The sequence below is a fragment of the Onychomys torridus genome, chromosome 3 (assembly GCF_903995425.1).
Source record: "Onychomys torridus chromosome 3, mOncTor1.1, whole genome shotgun sequence".
Taxonomy (NCBI): domain Eukaryota; kingdom Metazoa; phylum Chordata; class Mammalia; order Rodentia; family Cricetidae; genus Onychomys; species Onychomys torridus.
Window position 1 is genome coordinate 134,115,329 of NC_050445.1, and position 20,066 is coordinate 134,135,394.

Here is a 20,066-nt window from a genome sequence, read left to right on the forward strand (position 1 = left end):
AATCAAGGAATGCCTTCACAGACTTGCCTCTGGGGCAATCTGATGGAGGCATTTTCTCAACTTAGGTTCCCTCTTCCAAGATGGCCCAAGCTTGTGTGTGAGGGCTGGAGTCAGGGAGGGACAGAGCTGGACCTGAGCTTACAAAGCTAATATTGACCAGAGGCCACCAAGATGGAGCTGGGAGGGGTGTTGTGGCCACAGTTCTAGAGGGAGTCAAAGTATGAGGCTTGTGATGTAGAGGCAGTAGGGAAGAAAATGGGTCTGATTGTGGTCCCTTGGGTCATAGCCTTCCTGCCCTGTGGGGAGGAGACAGCAGGACACAGGCCCACTGGCAGGGCCGGGCCGCAGAGGCTCTTTGAACCATCTGGGTCTCTAGGACCCTCACCACTGGAAGAAACTGACAGTGCTGACACCGTCTTTTGCATCCATCTGGCTGCTTGAGTCTCGAGCCAAGTGGAGAATCAAAGCGATGACTGGGACAATTTGACCCCACCCAGCCAGTGAGCCCTCAGACCCAGCTATCGTGAGGGATGTTGTGACCTCATCGCCCCTTCTTTTCTTGGCCGCCAAGTGCAGTGTAACTGGACACCACCAACCCTGCCCGCCCAGCCTGGCCTTGTGTTCGGTCCTCTGGAGCTTCCCGCTCCCCTCCCTCTCTTCCTCTTCCCTTCTCTCTCTTACTCCCTCTCTCTCTTTGCGCCTGGGCTGTCTCCTCTGGGCCTGTTCCCCTCTCTCCCCAGTTTAACTACTACAACTCGGTACTAATCAATGAGAAGGACGAGAAGGGGAACTACGTGGAGCTGGGGGCCGAGTTCCTCCTTGAGTCCGATGCGCACTTCAGCAACCAGAGGGTGAACATCTCCCTGAGCAGTATACAGCTACCTACCAACGTGTACAACAAAGGTGACTGGGCCCTCACCATTGGGTAGTCTAGGGGGTAGGCTGGGGACCTGAAGGGCTTTAAACATTCTGTGTCAATTTTTCCAAGCAGCCCTACAATCTCTTTGATAGGATGAGTTAAAGAAATTATCCTATACATGCATGGAATGTTCTGTTTTCTGTTGCTATGACAAAATACCGGAAGCTGAATAACATAGGCTAGGTTTCCCTAGTTCAAGGTTTGGGAAGCTGAATCCCAGCCAGCACAGCACTGCACTGCTTTGGCGAGGTCCCTGGCTGCATTCCACTGTGGCAGAGGGCGTCATGCTGGGGGTCTATGCAAGGGGTGCAACCATGCATGGAAGCAGGAAGAGAGCAGGAAAGCAGGTCTCTCTCTTCCACAGCAACCCTTTCAAGAGAACTCACCAGAGTCCATAGAATTCTAAAAACTCTGCCCGGGGGCAGTGCCCACCATGGTTCAGTCACCTCCCCCTACACGCCATCCTTTGTCACATGACTGTACTGGCACCACACATTCAAACACAAACTCTGGAAGCACACACACATGCTACATCCCAGCCTCACACGTGGGCTGGAGAGAGCTGATGCTCTGGGTTAGTGAGCATGGGCTGCATGTGAGCCTGGTGCCACCCTAAGGGAAGCAGGGGAAGCGTGCCCGTGCTTACACGTGTAGCCTGAGTCACGGGCATCTGACATCACTCCTCCTGAAGTTCCTTCCATGGTCTCACTTTCAGACCCAGACATTTTAAATGGAGTCTATATGTCCGAGGCCCTGAACCCTGTGTTTGTGGAGAACTTCCAGAGAGACCCTACGCTGACCTGGCAGTATTTTGGCAGTTCAACTGGGTTCTTCAGGATCTATCCAGGTGAGGACCCTGGGTAGCATCTGTCACCTCTGTGCTTGTTCTCTGAGAATAAAATCTGAAGACAGATCCTAGCACTGGAGGGCCCTCATAGCCAAGGCATTTTTGACCCACACTTGCCCTCTTACAACCTACTGGGATATAGTGGGAGCTGCTAAGTGAAATTCAACTAAACATCACAGTAGCTGTCACCAGTGTTGGGGGAGCAACTGTCCTGGGAAAGCCTGTGGACAGTGCCAGGGAGGATCCTGCAATCCCTCCCCTTAAGGGAATCTTCCTAGTTGGAGAGCAGAGTTCTCTGTCCTCATACAGAACAGGGAAAGCTGTCTTGTCCACACAAATGTTTGCCACACAAGCATGAAGACCAGAGTTCAGATCCCTAGAACCCATGCAAAAAACTGGGCATGGTGCACACCTGTAATCCCAGCAGTGCAGGAGTGGAGACAGGGATCCTGAGAAATCACTGGGCACCCACTCTGGTGGAATTGGTAAGTTCCACAGTCTCAAATAATAAGGTGGAGGGCAACAGGAAGACACAGACTGCTGGTCTTTTGCCTTCACAAGTGCACATACTGTTGCTATCCCCCTATACACATATGTACACAGATCACACACACACACACACACACACACACACACACACACACACCCACATCCTCCAAAAAAAGAATAGAAAAAATAACCAGCCAGTGTTTGTAGGTCTTTTCTGGTTTCTTGCCACTTAAAAAAATTCACATCCCCATTTCATATTTCTATGTCCAGAAAGACCTTTGGTGTCCCCTCTTCTGGGCAGACACTGGAATGATAAAAATGGCCTCTGTTTGGCTCCAGGCTGGGAAGTCAACCCCTCTCACAGGGTGCAAAGGACAAGTATGGCTCCCATCTCTACCATACTCCCTGTTGTCTTTTCAGACATTCCCTGTTAGCTGCGGGTTTCCATTTCAGTGCCTGGGTTCGCTTAACCCTCCCTGATACAGAGGCCCTGATGCTCGAGCAGCTCACACTTCCCCAGAGCAGAATTTTTGTGAAGAGCCCCTGGGTCCATTTTTAATGGATTTTTTCCCTCTTGTTGAGCCTCAGGAGTTATCCGAGTATTAATATTCTGAGTATTAATTCCTTATTGGTTTAATGACTTACAAATACTTTCTCCCGTTTTGTGGGTTGCCTTTTTAACTGTTGATATTATCCTGTAGTCTTTTAATGGATAGTGTTTAAATTATCCCACCTTCTTTCATTGTCTGTGCCTTTGGTGTTAGGGCCAAGAAATCGTTGCCAACTCTGGTTTCAAGGGAATTTTCTGCTATGTTGTCCTAGTAAGAATTTTGCAGTTGTGAATCTTATGCTTAAGCTTTTGCTCATTTTGAGTTGCTCATTTTGAGTTACTTTTTTATATTGTGTTGGTAAGGGTTCAGCTTCTCTCTCTCACATGTGGCTGCCAAGTTTTCTCCAGACTATTTCTTTAAGGGCTGTAATTTGCTCTCCAATAGACTTAGTGTGCCTGTCAACAATGATTTGATCATGGTTCAAGGGTTTATTTCCAGGGTCTCTCTTCTATTCATGGGTCCCAGTGTCCATATATATATATGAATAACACACTAGTTTGATTACCATAGCCTCTCAATAGTGTTAGAATCAGAAGATGTGACTCATTAGAGTGCCACTAACTTTTGCATCACTGTGACAGAACACCCATCCAAACAGCCTATGGGAGCAAAGATGTATTTTGATTCATGGCTTTAAATGTCCCAGTCCACTGAGGAAAGAAGATTTAGCAGTGGTCAAGGCTCCTTACCTTATAGCAGACCTGCAGCAGAAAAAGTGTCAGAACTGAAGGCCAGACTGTATGACTTTATGACTGTGTGCCTGCACATATGTATGTGCACCACATGGGTGCAGTGCCCATGGAGGCCAGAAGAGGGCGTTGGATTTCTTGAAACTAGAGTTGCAGATGATTGTGGGTGCTAGGAACTGAACTTGGTCCTTTGTAAGAGCAGTAAGCACTCTTAACCACTGAGCCATATTAAAAAAAAAAAAAAAACAGTTTACAGTTTTTATTATACAAAGTTGTGGTGGAATATTTAACTATGTAAAGATGTGTTACATTTGTTTATGCTGCATTTGTTTAACAATGTAAGGATGTGTGTTTAATTATGAAAAGATGTGTTGCTATTGCACTTTGCCTGCCTAAGGCACCTGATGGTCTAATAAAAAGCTGAATGGCCAATACTAGGCAGAAGAGGGATAGGTGGGTCTGGTGGGAGAGAGAATAAATAGGAGGAGAAATTGAGGCTCAAAACAAAACAAAACAAAAACAAACAACAACAACAAAAAAAAACGAGAGGAGAGAATGAGGGAGATCATGTCTGAGGCAAGAAAACAGGAAGCCACCAGACAGACAGACACAAGAAGCAGGAAAGTAAGATACACAGAAGGAAAGAAAAGTAAAAACATGAGGCAAAAGGTAAATAAAGAGAAACAGGTTCATTTAAGTTAATAGAACTAGTCAGAAACGAGCCTAAGCTAGGCTGTGCATTCATAACCAATAAGAAGTCTCCTTGACGTGATTTGGGAACTGGTTGGTGGCCCCAAAAGAAAAAGCCTGGTACATGGAGTCTTTTGCTTCTTTTGTGATGTTACTGAAAATTGAATCATTTTGGTAACTTCCTCTCCAGGTTGTCCTTAGCAACTGATTTGGCTTGCCGTTGCTGAATTTGTTTATGAGGCCGAACACCTGCTTTACGGGCCTTGCCATGAACCAGAACTACAGTGTGTGAGCTTAGCCATCTCCCTCTTCTATATCACCTTTGCTCTTTTTCTTTTTCCAGCCTAATGGCTCTGACTAGAACTTCCAGGACTGGTTCAAACAGAATTATTTTAAAATGAGTCTGTTTTAGGACAACTGAGAGCAAGCACTTTCAACCTTACCCTGTGGATTTTTCCATCTGTGGCTTTTGTTATAGTGAAGTGGTTTTTCTCCTGCTGCTAGTTCATAGAATCTTTTTGTCATGAAAGGGAGTTGGATTTTGCCAAATTTGTTTTCTGCTTCCTTTGGGATGATCATGTTGTTTTTTTCCCTCATTCCGTTAAGGCAATGTCTTCTGTCAGTCAGTTTTACAGGTTAGGAAATCCTTACAATCTAGGAATAATGTATTGTCCTTTTAATTTGCTGCCAGATGTGCTTTGATGGGCTGTGTTGAGGAATTGGGCATCAATGTTCTTGGTGGATATTGTGCTATAGTTTTCTTGTAGCATCTTTCTGTGGCATCAGGGTGATGCTGGCCTCACGGACTAAGTTAAAAAGTAATGTCTTCAATTTTTCAGAAAAAATTTGAGGATTCATATGAAGTTTTTAAGTATTTGGTTCTGTTCATCTGGCGGCCATTGGGATCTGGACTTCACTTTGTCAGGAAATTTTTAATTTTTGTTTTTATCTCCGTATTAGTTATTTGGAATTTAGGCCATTTTCTCATGATTTAGTTGAGGTGGTTATTGTGTTTTCAGAGTTTGTCTTTCTAATTGGTTGGTATATAACTGTGCATCGGCCTTTTCCCCATAGAATTAGAATGAATGCCTCCTTTTAATTTTTTAATTTCAGTAATTTAAGTCCATTTCTTAATAGCTTTGTCAATTTTATTTATCATGTCAAAAAACTAAATTTTTATTTCACTTATTTTCTCTATACTTTTCTAGTCTTTTATTTAATCTCTGTCCTAATTTAATGTTTTCCTTCTTATATCTTTGTATTTGGTTTCTCCTATTTTAATACTTCCTTTAAAAAATCACTCTATTCTAATTAACTCACAAAACCTCATACAGGTGGTTAAGGAAGCCACTCAAACATGTGTCCCATCCCAAGCTCTGTACATCTCAGTGGACTTCTCTCTAGTGAAAATGGCCATTCTGAAGCAATGGAGCATCACTCAGGGTGCTGAACTTTCTTTATCAGTTACTTTATCTGATGTTGTGTATATTGGTGGTTTTTCATGGCATGTTTGTGCACCACAGACATGCTTGGTGCCCACAGAAGCCAGAGGAGGATGTCAGATCCCCCAGGAATGGAGTTATAGATGGTTGTCAGCTACCATGTGGAACCAGAACCTGGGTGCTTTGGAAGAGTGGCCAATGTTAACTGCTGAGACATTTCCCTAGCCACTATCAATTACATTTTATTCACTTATTAAACACAAAAAGTCTACTACAGGGTTGAAACTTTAAAAGAAAAATAAAGCTTTCTCAACTTGTGTGCTCTTGCTTATATTTTGTCCCTTTTCATAATCTAATCCCATCATTTTTGGGGTCTACTTTCTAAGTTCTATGCTATGCCCCCAACTTACAGCTATATGTGTATGCATTGGAGGTTAGGATCTGTATCTTTCTGAGTTTGGGTCAACTCACTAAATACTATACTTTCCAAGTCCATCCATTTCCCTGCAAATCTCATTATTTCATTTGTTTCTACAGATAAAAAATATTCCATTTGTATATTAGCACATTTTCTTTATCCACTCATCTATTGATGGATAGTTAGGTTGGATTTTTTCCTTGGTATGATAAATAAAACAGAAATAAGCATGCATATGAACATGTATCTCCATGGTAGGATTTGCAGTTCTCTAGGTGTATGCCCAGGAGTGGACTAGCAGGGTCACATGGTCATGCTGGTTCGTTATCTGCTGAGGAACCTCTTCACTGACTCCCACGCTGACCTTTGCTCCCACCAGCAGATAGGCTCTGCTTTCCAAGTATCTGCTTTAGATCTCTTGATGACAGCCATTCTGTCTAGGGTGAGCAGGTGTCTCAAAGTACTTTTAATTTGCATTTTCTTGATGATGAGGGATGTTGAACACTTTCAAAAACCACTATTGGCAATTGTGTCTCTTTTTTTGGAGAACTGTCTGTCCATTTCATTAGTCCATGTACTGACTGGCAACTTTAGAGTTTTTGAGTGTTGAATATTGGAAGTTCTTTGTAAATTGACTATCAGCCCTCAGTCTGAAGTATAACTGGTAGATTTTCTTCCATTCTGTGGGCTCTTTGCTCTGCCAATACTTTCTTCTGCTATGCAGAAACTTTTTAATTTTATGTAGTCCATCCCATCTGTCAAAACATGGGGCTTGTTCCTGTGATGTTGTGGGGGCTTTTTTTTAGTTGTTTGTTTTGAGAAAGTTCTTGCCTAACTTGTGTTTTAAAGAGTATTCCCTGTTTCCCTGGAGCAGTTTCAGTGTCTCAGATTTTGATTAAATATTGGATCCATTTCCAGCTGAGTTTTGTACAAGGTCAAGGATACGGATTCACATCCACGATGCCGTTGAGAGATGTCTGGTTTTCCTGGCACCGTTTGTTGAGCAGGCTCTTTTTTCCACTTCATGCTTTTGCCTCCTTCGTCAAAAATTCGGTGGCCATAGTTCTGTCAGCATCTTCCCAAGTCCTCTGTTCCTCTCATTGGTCTGCCTGCCTGTTTTCAGGCCCACACCAAGCCGTCTTTATCACCTTAGCATCTATGCTCTGTGTAACCGTAGGGTAAGCTGAGGTCATTGTGATGCCCCAGTTGTGTTCTTGTTCAGGATTGCTTCTGGTATGTGTGGTCTTTCATAATTCCATGTGCATTCTTGGATTGTTTTTCTAGATCTGAAAGATATGATATCAGAATTTGATGTATCTTATGTTAAATATATAGATTAATGTTGGTTGAATAACTGTTTTCACAATATTAATTCTGCCAATCCAGGAGCATGGACGATCTTTCTATCATCTAGCATCTTTTTTCTATTTCCTTTGTTGATGTCTTAATGTTTTTATAGTAGAGTTCTTTCACTTATTTGGTTAGGTTTATTTTTAGATACTTAATTTTTTGAGCTATTATGAATGAAATATTCTTCCTAATTTCTTCTCTGAGAATTCATTGTTGGTATATATGAAGGATACTGGATATATACATATATATGTACATATATATACTGGATATATATATTCAATAGATAGATGATAAATAGATGATAGATAGATAGATAGATAGATAGATAGATAGATAGATAGGTAGGTAGGTAGATTTGTATCCTGAAACTTTAATGTATATGTTTATTAGATCTAGAGTTTTCTAGTAGATTCTATAGTCTGTTAAATATAAAATCATGTTGTCTACAAATCAGGACAGTCTGAATTCTTCCTTTCCTATTTTTATTATCTTTATGACTTTCTCTTGTCTAATTGTTACAAATTATACTTAAAACACTATATTGAATAAGAGAGGGGAGAGTGGACATTCTTGCCTCATCCTTGATTTTAGAGGAAATGCTCTCATTTGGTCTCTGTTTAACATAATGATGACATAGGTTTGTTTTAATTAACCTTTATTATTTGGGGCTGTGCTCCATCTATTCCCTATGTCTCCAGGACTTTTATTGTGAGGGCATGTTGAGTTTTGTCAAATGCCTTTGTGGCATCAATTGGGATGATTTTGCGGTTTCTGTCCTTAATTTTCATTATATGGTGTATTACATTTACCGATTTACATGTGTTGAATCAACCTTGCATCTCTGTGATGAGGCTCACTTGGTCATTATGTATGATTTTCTTAATGTGTTCCTGAATTTGATTTGCAAGTATTTTATTAAGAATTTTTGAGCTGGGCCTGATGAGGCCTGCCTTAAATCCCAGCACTTGGAGGGCAGAAGCTGGAGGATGTCTGTGAGTTCAAGGCCAGCCTAATCTACATGGAGAGTTCCAGGACAGCCAAGACTACACTGAGAGACTCTATCTCAAAACAACAAAAACTAAACCAAAACAAGAATTTTTTGCATCTATGTTCATCAGAAAATTTAGTCTGCAATTATATTTCCTTCTTCCCTTTTTGCCTTTACCTGGTTTGGGTACCAAGATAACACTGGCTTTGAAGAATGAGTTTAGTAATGTTCCCTCCCTTCTACTTTGTGGAATAAAATAAGAAGAGTTGGTAGTGAGCGTTGGGCGATTGATAGAATCCAGCAGTGAATCCATCTGGTCCTGAGCTCTGCTGTCAGGGAAGACATTTAATTACAGTTTTGACCTCATTGCTTGTAGCAGGGACCTGCAAGTTATTATATATTCTGGTTTTAATTTTGGTAGGTCACATGCATTTAGAAATGTATCCATTTCTTCTAGGCTTTCCTGCTTTGGGAGTGTAAGTTATCCAAGTGTTCTCGGACCATGTGCTGGATGTATTTTATTGGAGTCTGTTGTAACAACTTTTCCTTTCTAATTTTGTTGATATAGGTCTTCTCCCTCTTTCTTTTTGTGAGGTTGGCTAGTGGCTTGTCAATCAGACTAATATTTTCAAAGAACAAACTTTTGGTTTGATTGACTTATATATTGTTCTTTTAGTTACTATTTTATTGATTTCATCTCTAATATTTGTTATTCTTTCTATTTACTAGTTTTAGAATTGGCTTACTGTTGATTTTCAAAAGTCTTGAGATGCGTCATTAGATAATTTGAGCTTTCTCAGGGCAGGTATGTGTGCTTATGTCTATGTATTTGTGTGAATGTATTCCATATGTAATACAGGTGCCCATGGAGGTCAGAAGAGAATGATGGATTTCTTAAAACTGGATTAATAGGTAATTTTGGGCCACATGATATGTGTTACATATCTGTTTAAATTATTTATCCCACCTGGTTCATTTAGTAGGTCCTATACATCTATAAAATCATCTGTTTCTTTAAGATTTTCCATTTATTTTAATTTAATAAATGTTTTAAGGTATATCACAATTATTTTCTGAATTTCATTGGTGTCTGTCATCATGGCTCTTTTTTCATATCTAACTTTACTAATTTGGGCCCTTTGTCTCATTTTTTTAGGTTGGATAAGGGTTTCTCAATCTTATTTATCCTTCTTTAAAAAAAAAAACAAAACTTCTTTGGTTGTGTGGCCTTCCCCTGGAGCATAGTCAACCCACCAGGGGATACACCCTTAAAGAAAACAGTCTTTCCCTCCCCTGTTAGCTATCAATTGTAGGTGGAGTTTCTCTGTGTCCCAGAAGCCACTTCTCAATAACCACAAAGAGGCTTAATATTAATTATAAATGCTCAGCCGATAGTTCAGGCTTACTAACTAGCTCTTGCAACTTATATTAACCCATTTATATCAATCTACATTCTGCCACATGGCATTTCCTCTCTTTCATCTTGCACTTCCTGTTTCCTCTTCATCTCTGGCTGGCAATTCCTCTGATTCTGCCCTTCTTCTCAGTCTAGTTCTCCCACCTAACCTTATCCTGTCCAGCTATTGGCCAGTCATTTTATTTATTACACCAATCACAGTGGCATATATTTACACAGTGTAAAGGAATATTTCACAATCAATAGCTCCTTAGTTAGGCATAAGACTTCATGCCCACCCACCCCCATACTTGAATTTTGTCTGGCTTGTGCTTGCACAGGTCTTGTGCTGTCTCAGCTGTTATGAATTCATGTGTACAACTGTCCCGCTATACCTGGAAAGTGCTGTTTCCTGTAGTCACCTACTCCTGTCTCTTGTAACCTTCCCACGTGGTCTTCCACAATGATCCCTGAGCCTAGAGAGGGGGTGTGTGATACAGATGTCCCATTTAGGGTTGAGCATTCAGCAGTCTCTTATTCTGGGCATCTTGGCCAGTTGTGGGTCTCTGTGTGTGTTAATCACCATCAACTGCAGAAGAATCTCTTCTAAGGAGGGTTGAGAGTTGCATTAAACTATTGATATAAGGGCAAGTCATTAGAAGTCAGTGTAATGCTATGTCCATTTAACAGAGTAATGGCAATAGGTTCTCCCAAGGCCTATGACATGTCTGCCACCAGTTCTTGGCCCTGATGTTGGTGCTAGAAATTAGTTTCATCCCAGCTGAAGGTGGTTTATTACTTTCATAACATGTATGTCATTGTTGCACCAGTGGGTATGTCTTTCTAAGCTGATCATTGCTGGCAGGGTTCACAGTTGGGGGAGGTTGGTGATCACTTTTCTCCTTTGGTAATTTTATAATGCTTTCTAGCACCGTGAAAGCTAGCCAGTAGGGAGAAAACTTCCAAGTCAGTATCAGCTTGATTTTTTTCATATTCTATGACTCAAGTATGTGGTGTCTTCAGCAATAGGGGCTTACCATCAAATTCTGGAGACTAATGCTGGCAATATCCTGTAATGTCTGTGGATCTATGGAACTTTACTGAATAGCAACTCCAAAAGAGGCAATTCATTACTGTACTGACCTTTTTATTTGTTAGCCTGTGGTGTGTAATAGTGGAATTGGTGCCTCATTATTGCATAACTCTGCTTAAACTCTGTGTGTGTAAGTATATGTTTTAAGAAGATTCTACACTAGTGGGTTTCCATGTGACTTTTTCAAAAGGTCTTTAGTGTTAGCTATCCCTCCCTGTTTTCTCTCCTCTACACTGTCCTTCCCCCCACTGACTTCACTTAACTCTTCCTGTTCCATTATTCCCTTATCCCTTTATACTATTACAATATATTAAAGGTGTGTGCCACTACTGCCTGGCCTCTAGTGGCTAGCTCTGCACTCTGATCTTCAGGCAAGATGTATTTATTAAAGCACAAACAAAATATCACCACAATCTCCCCTCCCTTTTGATCATTCTCCATGGCCCCTTACTCATGTTCTGATCTCTATAGGTATTCCAAATGGAACACATGTATCTGAAGATTCAAAATTACCACCCACAATTGAGAGAAAATGTGCGACACTTCTCTTTCTGGACCCAGATTTCCTCACTCAGAATAATGTTTCCAGTTCTGTCCATTTACCTGCAAATTTTATAATTTCTCTTATTCTTATTTTTCTTAGTTTTTAAAATGTTACTTGTATATATATAATTTCAGTGCTGAACAGTTGGTATTTGATAACCAACTGGACTCCTCCCTGGGGTAGACTATTTTTCACAGTCTGAGCATTCCTTATTTGCCTGTAGTTTAGGGGTGTGACCTCATGAGATTCCCCACTTCTGTGTCAGCTTGTCTATTAGTGTTGTCCTTGTTCAGGTCTTGTTTAGGCAGCCATGTTGGTGAAGCATCATAGGTAAAGCATCCCAGTCACTGCTGGGAGTCCCAATCCCAGAGCAGACTTCTTGGCCCTCTGTCTTTTACAATCTTTCTGCTCCCTCTTCTGCAGTGTTCCCTGATCCTTAGAAGCAAGAATTGTGTTGTGTAAGTATGCCTGGGGACTGGGTATCCCATGACCAGTTGTTCTCTTATTTAGACTGGGTGATGTTTTCTGTAATGGCCTCTGTCTGAGGCATGAGAGCTACACTTATCTCTGGGTATAAAGGTAAGTGTTTAAATGCAATTGGGAATCATGCTGGTTTGATAAAGTGGTGGTAGAAGGTTTTCCTCTGAAACCCATGACCTCACTAGTGCCCAGGAAGCCTGATAGGTTTCCAGTACCAGACATGATTTCCCCCTATTGAAAGGGCCTTAAGTCCAATTAGACAGCTGCTGGTTACCGCCAAGTCATGAGTGGCATTATTGCACCCTTAGGGATATCTTGCCACACTGGTGATTATTGTGGATCATGGGCATCACAGCTGGGTAGGACCATTGGTTGCTTCTCTCCCTTGGGAGTTAGCACAACACCTTCTGGCATTTTGAAAACTAGTCCTCAGGAAGAAGGCTTTCAGGCCAGATACAGCTTAGATCTTCTGAGTCCTATCTGAAGAGTAGGGTGTCTTCAGCAATCAGGACTATTAGAAAGTAACCAAAGGCAAGAACAATAGCCCATATTGTTTTGAGAGTCTCTTTGAACTACTGACAAACAACTTAAAGGGGAGTTTTTCATGCATGGTACTGGGATTTTTGTTATGGCTCATGAGGAAAGCATTGTCAGCTCAATTGACATAACTTCATTTACATGTATTATGTGTATGTGATTTATACACATATATACATATATGTATATATGTACATATATACTGATTATGTATTATATGTAATTTTAGGTAAATAAAATAGTATGATTTCTTATGGCTTTCTCAAACATCCTTAGTGTTATTTCCCTTCTCTATTGCCTCTCCTGTATTTGCCTCCCTCCTCCCCAATTAAAGCCCCTTTTCTTGTTTTTGCCCATTTCCCTCTTCGTAGCACCTATGTCCTGCTATTGCCCTCTCTCATGCCCCCTGCTATGGTCCCTTTTTATTTTCCTGGTTTCTAAGATTACTCCAGATTATATAGTGACATTTGAAGATTTGGAGAAAGTGATCACAGAGGGGAGGGAGAGAGAGAGGAGGGGGAATCATTGTCTGTCTGGATCTGGCTTACCTCATTCTGTATATTTGCTAGTTCTATCTATCCATTTACCTACAGACTTCATGCTTTCATTTTTCTTTACAGCTTAACAGTGTTTCATTGTGAGAATGTACCATATTTTCAGTATCCATTTATCAGTTAATGAACATTCTGATGAGAAATCTCCTGATTATGTTTCTGTTTCCTGACTATTGTGAGCAGAACACCAAAGAACATGGAATTATCTCTATAGTAAGATATAGAGTTGGGGTGTATATGCCCAAAAGTGACATATCTGAATCATGTGCTACATCTGCTTCTAGCTTTTTAAGAGATGTCCACTGTGATTTTCATAGTGGATGCACTGGTTTGTATTCCCACCAGCAGTGAATAACTGTTACTGTTTCTCCACATCCATGACAGCATTTGTTCATCATCATCATCATCACCATCATTGGTTTTTTGGGACAGTATTTCTCTGTGTATCCCTGGCTGTCCTGGAACTCACTCTGTAGATCAGGCTGGCCTTGAACTCACAGAGATCTGCCTGCCTCTGCCTCCCAAGTGCTGGGATTAAAGGCATGTACCATCACCACCTGGCTTTTTGTTTGTTTGTTTGTTTGTTTGGGTTTTTTTGTTTTTCGAGACAGGGTTTCTCTGTGTAGCTTTGCGCCTTTTCCTGGAACTCACTTGGTAGCCCAGGCTGGCCTCGAACTCACAGAGATCCTCCTGGCTCTGCCTCCCGAGTGCTGGGATTAAAGGTGTACGCTACCACGCAGGCTTATTTTTTTTTTAATCTTAGCCTTTGCTATTGGGGTAAGTTGAAATTTCAAAGTAGTTTTAATTTGCATTTTCCTGATAACTATGGATATAGAACATTCTTAAGAAACATTTGTAGCTGAAGTTTTCCTGTGTCCACCCATCCCATCACTCAGAGGCTTATATTAATTACAAACCGGATGACCTATGACACAAGCTTCTTGCTAGCTAGCTCTTATAGCTTAACCCATTTCTATTCATCTGTATGTTGCCACATGGCCATCACATCCTCGGGCAGCAGCTAGCATCTCCCCTTACTCTCCTCTCTCCTTTCACTGTATCTCCTGGATTTTCCCACTTGGCTCCATCCTGCCCTGCCAAAGGCCAGTGCAGCTTTATTTATCAACCAATCAGAGCAACACTTATTCACAGCATGCAGAAAGACATCCCACAGCAAATGTTCCTCAGCCATTTATATTTCATCTTTTGATGAATATTGTTTAGTTTCACATCTCATTTTTATGATGTAGTTTATTTTCTTTAGTTCTTTGTATATTCTAGATACTAATCCTTTGTCAGATGTATTGATGACATTTCTAGAGTCTGCCTTTTCACATGAATGATAGTATCTTTTATTTTTCTGTTCCATGAGGTCCCATTTATTAATTGTTGGTCTTAATGTCCTTGCTATCAGGATTCCATTCAGAAAGTCCTTTCCTGTATCTACAACTTCAGTGTATTCTATACTTTGGAATGGAATACATACAGTGTACCAGGTCTTTTGTTGAGGTTTTTTTATACATCTGGAGTTGAGTTTTGTGCAGGGTGAGAGAGAAGCATCAGGTTTCATTGGTCTGCATGTAGCTATCTAGTTTGGTCAGTACTGCTGAAGATGCTATTTATTCTCCAATGAGTATTATTGGCCTCTTGGTCAAAATTCAGATGGCTGTAGGAGTGTGGGCTTACATGTGGGTCCCCAATGACTAATGTGTCTGTTTTTACATCAATACCACACTGTTGTTGTTACTATAGCTCTGTACTGTAACTTGGAACCTGGGGATATAGCCAATGTGCTTTTCTTCCAAAGTGCAGGACTCCCTTGAATATTCATATAAAACATATCTAGTAGCAACAAACTCCCTCTGCCATCATTTGTTTATCAGAGGATTGTCCTAATTTCTCTCTCACTTCCTACTTTTTAGTATTAATTAATTTGTGTAACTGTGATACTGTAATGTTTCCATACATATACACTTTTAATAAATCAGCCCACTGACTTCTGGCCTCCTAAATTCTGATGAGAAGTCTCCTGATTATCTTATCAATGAATCCATTCTATCTTGCTGCTTTTAACATCATCTCCCTATCTTTGGCTTTTGAAAGTTTGGTCATAGCATCTCTTAGAATTGGCCTCTTGCTGTTGATCTTACTTAAAATTGAGAGGGAGGTTTATATTTGTATACATCATCAAATGTTATACTTACATATCTATGTACTTCATTAAATTTGAGAAGTTTGGGGCCATTATTCCTTCAGTCTTTCTCTTTGACTCTTTCTTCTCCCTCTGGGACTCCTCCAGCGCATTGGTGGTCAGCCTGATGGTGTCCCATGGATCCCTTAGAGTCTCTGCACTCTGCCAAACCTTGTTCTTTCTCCCCTCACACTCAGTCATCTCTATTGCCCAACCTTTGCTTTCAATATTTTCTATATGCCAAAATCCACCTTTGGGACTTTGGAGTCAGTTTTTCATTTTAGCTGTGGTATTTGCAACTCCAAAATTTCCTTTTTATTTCTTTCTAACTTTTTTTGTTGATATTTCCTTTTGCTCATATGTTGTTGCTTGACTTTCTCCATACCTTCCTTTGGTCCTTTGGATGTCTTGAAGACTATTGCAAAGTCTTTGTCTGATATATCTGTCATCTGGTGCTTTTCAGAGATAGTTTCTACCAATCCTGACCCCTAAATGGGCCACACTTCCCTATTCTTTTGTATTCCTGGAGTTCTTGTTTTTGTTTTAATTGAAAGGTGAGCTTTTAAGTCTAATATTGTAGAAATCCAAGAAATCAGATTCCTTTCTCCAGGGTTTGCTATTGTTTTGTCTTTTTTATTGTTTTAAGCTGACTCTGTATTGAAAGATCAGTCTGAAGTATAGATCTAAGGTCTTGGATCTTTCCAGTCACGTGCATGATCACTTTGTAATTCTCTTTATATAGGCAGTTGTTTTATATGCTCTTCCCTTTAATACATGGCTCCAAAAATAGCAAAATGAATGGGTGAGAAGGGAAATACCTGGTCTTAAAATTCCCTAAAAGTAACTTGGGTCAGGAGGAGGGACTCGTACCACAGTGGAAATACAACAAAGATGGCCGGCGGTCTTTTCACACACATCACAATAATCAGTTCAGTGACCAGAGCACAGAGCCTCTATTTTGGGGAAGCCGGGTCTTTGGAGCCAGCCCTGACTTGTAAGCTATGTGCTGGCTGCTCTAAGAATACATGCACAGCTGCCTGCCACAGGACTGACATGGGAGGTGGGCAGTTACTATGCCAAGATCTGAAACTGGTAGGCACTAACTGCAATTTACCATCAAAGATTCTCCCGCAAGTTGAAAGCCTTTAATAGACTCAAAAGTTCCAAAATAGTGATATCAGACATATTCTAACCATGCAATTATTGTCTAGGGGGGCAGGCCTCCAGTGCCTCCCACACTGCCATCTTATCTTTCAGAATACTTTCTCTGCTTTGCTTGTCATTAAAATTATAAAGCTGACTTAGTGTGTGTGCTTTTAGGACTAGCTTTTTCATTCAGTTTGACACCACCCGACTTCCTCTCTCTCTCTCTCTCTCTCTCTCTCTCTCTCTCTCTCTCTCTCTCTCTCACACACACACACACACACACACACACACACACACACACACACACGTGTGTGCGTGCATGTGTGTGTTTGTGCATGCGCGCTAGCGCGCGCGCGCGCATGTGTGTGTGTGTGTGTGTGTGTGTGTGTGTGTGTGTTGGTGCTGTGAATGACACAGGAGGCTCTCCAGCATGCTAGGCAAGTGTTCCACCTCTGAACTCTGTCCCCACCCTTGTGAGTATTCTTATACATGTTTTGTTTTTAGATGTATTTCAGGAGTTGCTCTTGAGTCTGTATCTAGGAATAAATTTTCTAGGTTTTCAGATATCTAGGTATTCGGTTTTGGCAATAAAAATCACAAATTATTTTCCAAAACACTTGTTTTCAATTATATTCCCCTAAAGTGATGAATAAGATACCCTACTGATTGACGCTTCCTTTAACTGAGGATTGTTAAGCCTTGAAATTCTCTGTTAGTCTGTGATGGTATCTCTCTGTGGTTTGACATCGCACTTTCCTGATCATGTAGTAAGAGTAGCACCTTCCACTTCTTATTACCTGTGTGTGTTCCCTTCCTGAGAAAGGCATATTTCATTTTGCCCACTTAACTCCTGGATTTTCTGATGTTGACCCATCTTTGTATTCCTACTTAATACGATGACTTGATTTTAGTAAATCCTTTCATGCATTGCTACATTAGGCTCATTAATATTTTATTTCAGACTTCTGTATTTATATTTGTAAGAAATACAGTCATATCAATTTTCTGGCTCACACCAGTAATACCAGGACTCAAGGGGCTTAGGCAATAGAACTGATGAAGCCTAACCACGAGCTACATAATGAGTTCCAGGCCAGATGGAGAGAAGGAAGGGGGTATATGGTAATCCTGGTATGCCAATGTAAACATAAGCACCAAAGTGGGTGAAACAGAACACCAAGAGGTAAGGACGAAGGATGATTCCTGAAGAGCTGGAGTGTAGTCCAGTGGAAGAGCAGCATTTGATTAGCATGCACAGGACCTTGGGTTCTTCCTCCAGCACTAAACAACAACAGAGAGTTCCTACAAAGACCAAAAATCAACATGGAAACAACTTGGAAATTGATTTTTTTTTATGTAGAATGTTATAAGTAAAAAGAGAACGTAATTATATATACAGCAGACATTTAAAAGACACTAACAGGCAGAAGCAGGCTCACATCTGTAGTTGGAGTTTTTATGCCTGACCCAGTCAGGACAAATCTCTCTTACCCGCCAGTCCCACAGTCGCTCAGACCCAACCAAGAAAGCACACAGAAACTTACATTGTTTACAAACTGTATGGCCGTGGCAGGCTTCTTGTTATCTGCTTCTTCTATCTTAAATTAACCCATTTCTGTTAGTCTATACTTTGCCACATGGCTTGTGGCTTACCAGTGTCTTTACATGTTGCTTCTCATGGCAGTGGCGGCAGTGTCTCTCCCCAGCCTTCTACTTTCCAGAATTCTCTTCTCTCTTGTCCCGCCTATACTTCCTGCCTGGCCACTGGCCAATCATCAATGGATGATTCCTGAAGAGCTGGAGTGTAGTCCAGTAGAAGAGCAGCATTTGATTAGCATGCACAGGACCTTGGGTTCTTCCTCCAGCACTAAACAACAACAGAGAGTTCCTATAAAGACCAAAAATCAACATGGAAACAACTTGGAAATTGATTTTTTTTAATGTAGAATGTTATAAGTAAAAAGAGAACGTAATTATATATACAGCAGACATTTAAAAGACACTAACAGGCAGAAGCAGGCTCACATCTTCCTGTAATTCCAGCTCCAGAGGAATCCTGCACCTTTGGCCTCTTTGGACACTGGCAATCATGTGCAGACATCCACACACAGACCCACACACATATATCTAATTAAAAATAATAAAATACATTTTTAACTCAGTTGCTCTGTGATCTGTCTGGTAATAATGGAATTTAACTGAGATCACTTTTAATGGTCTGGTACATCTCAAGCTTTCCCATCCTGTGTGTGCTTGACAGGGCATGTGAGAGGCTCCTGCCAAAAGAAAATCCTGAGCCTTTGGCGTGGTCACGTTGACTGCTTTGCTTCTATTTTCCTTGTCGCTGTTGCTTTGTGTGCTTATAGTGTCTGAGTTTTAATTAGCCCATTGATATTTCATTTTAAATTTCTTTCTTGGGTGTCATAGAGGGACACTCACATGGTATATTTCTTCCATCTCTCTCTTTTTTTAGCCTTTAATGTCATTTTATCTTAAAAATACTTTATAGCTCTTAAATTTTTACCCAAATGGACAATCTTTTGTTCTCACTGACAAGTTAATGGTGTTTGCATTTTTTTTGCATGTTGGCATATGTGTTCTTATTAAGTTCTTTACTAGTCCAAATATTTTTATTCTTTCTTTTTCTTTTTAAATGGTTTCCCTTTTTGATAAATCTCCCTTATCCATTGTCCTCTCCCTTCTCTGTGTATCCATTTGGAAATAAGCACCCGCCTGCTCCGATCCTATTGGTAAATACTTCACAATCTCATCACACATATTCAACACAACAGAACATTACAAATATGTATGATTATCTTCCTGCCGGAAGAATTCCCTTCAAGAAAGCCTTAGGAGCCGCTGTGCTCCTGACTTTCACTCTTCCACAAACTAACGTCTCAACATTTCCGTCCCCACAGATGGTGCCTCATCTTACACTTTGCTGCACCTGCTCACCACCCTTTGAGCATCCTGGGCTGTTTTCATTTTCCCTCGTCCAGAAGTAAACTCTCATAGAGTCCTCCCTGTGGGTAAAGTGCCTCCAAGTGTGTCTGTCTGCAGATGTCTCTCTCACCTCATTCTCCAGTGGTGCTTCTGATGGACAGCGTTTCTAAAGGGATAGCCCGTTCCTCTCAGCATCCAAGAATGTGCTTTCCTCTTCTGGTTTCTACAGATGTTGAGGAAATGTGCTCACAGTGTGGCTGTTGTTCCCTTTCCAGGTGCTTTTGAGATGTGACTGCTTTCGCTGGAATGTTCTGCAGCTTTGTGCATCTGTACGGGGACATCTTTTTAGCTGGATTGGGATGCACTGTGCCTTCTGGATACTTAAGTTGGGTTATCTATTCTAGAATGCTTGCCAGTGCCTCTTTTTTATCATTCTTTTTTGGTGTGTGTATGTGTGTGTTGTATATGCATATGTATGTCATGTGTGGTTGTGTTGTGTGTACATGTGTGTATAAGTCTTGTGATGCATGTGTGTGTTGTGTGTACATGTGTGTATTGTGTGTACAATGTATGTGTTTTGTGTGCATGTGTGTATGTGTGTGTATGTATTCTGAGTGCATGTGTATGCTGTGTCTACATGCATGTGTTGTGTGTGCAAGTGGGATTATGGGTTGTATGTGCATGTGTGTGTATATGTGTGTGCAAACATGTGCCTGTGATCACACATGTAGGAGCC

The 20,066-nt window shown here is 40.9% G+C and overlaps 1 protein-coding gene across 1 annotated transcript in view; it reads left to right on the plus strand.

Annotated features, from left to right (window-relative positions):
• The window catches only part of Cacna2d4 (calcium voltage-gated channel auxiliary subunit alpha2delta 4), a 115,142-nt gene that overhangs the window by 14,385 nt on the left and 80,691 nt on the right, over positions 1 to 20,066 (plus strand). Inside the window, exons 6-7 of the mRNA XM_036181272.1 lie at positions 741 to 903; positions 1,635 to 1,766. Of these exons, the coding sequence (XP_036037165.1) occupies positions 741 to 903; positions 1,635 to 1,766 (295 nt within the window). The remainder of the gene's footprint in view (positions 1 to 740; positions 904 to 1,634; positions 1,767 to 20,066) is intronic.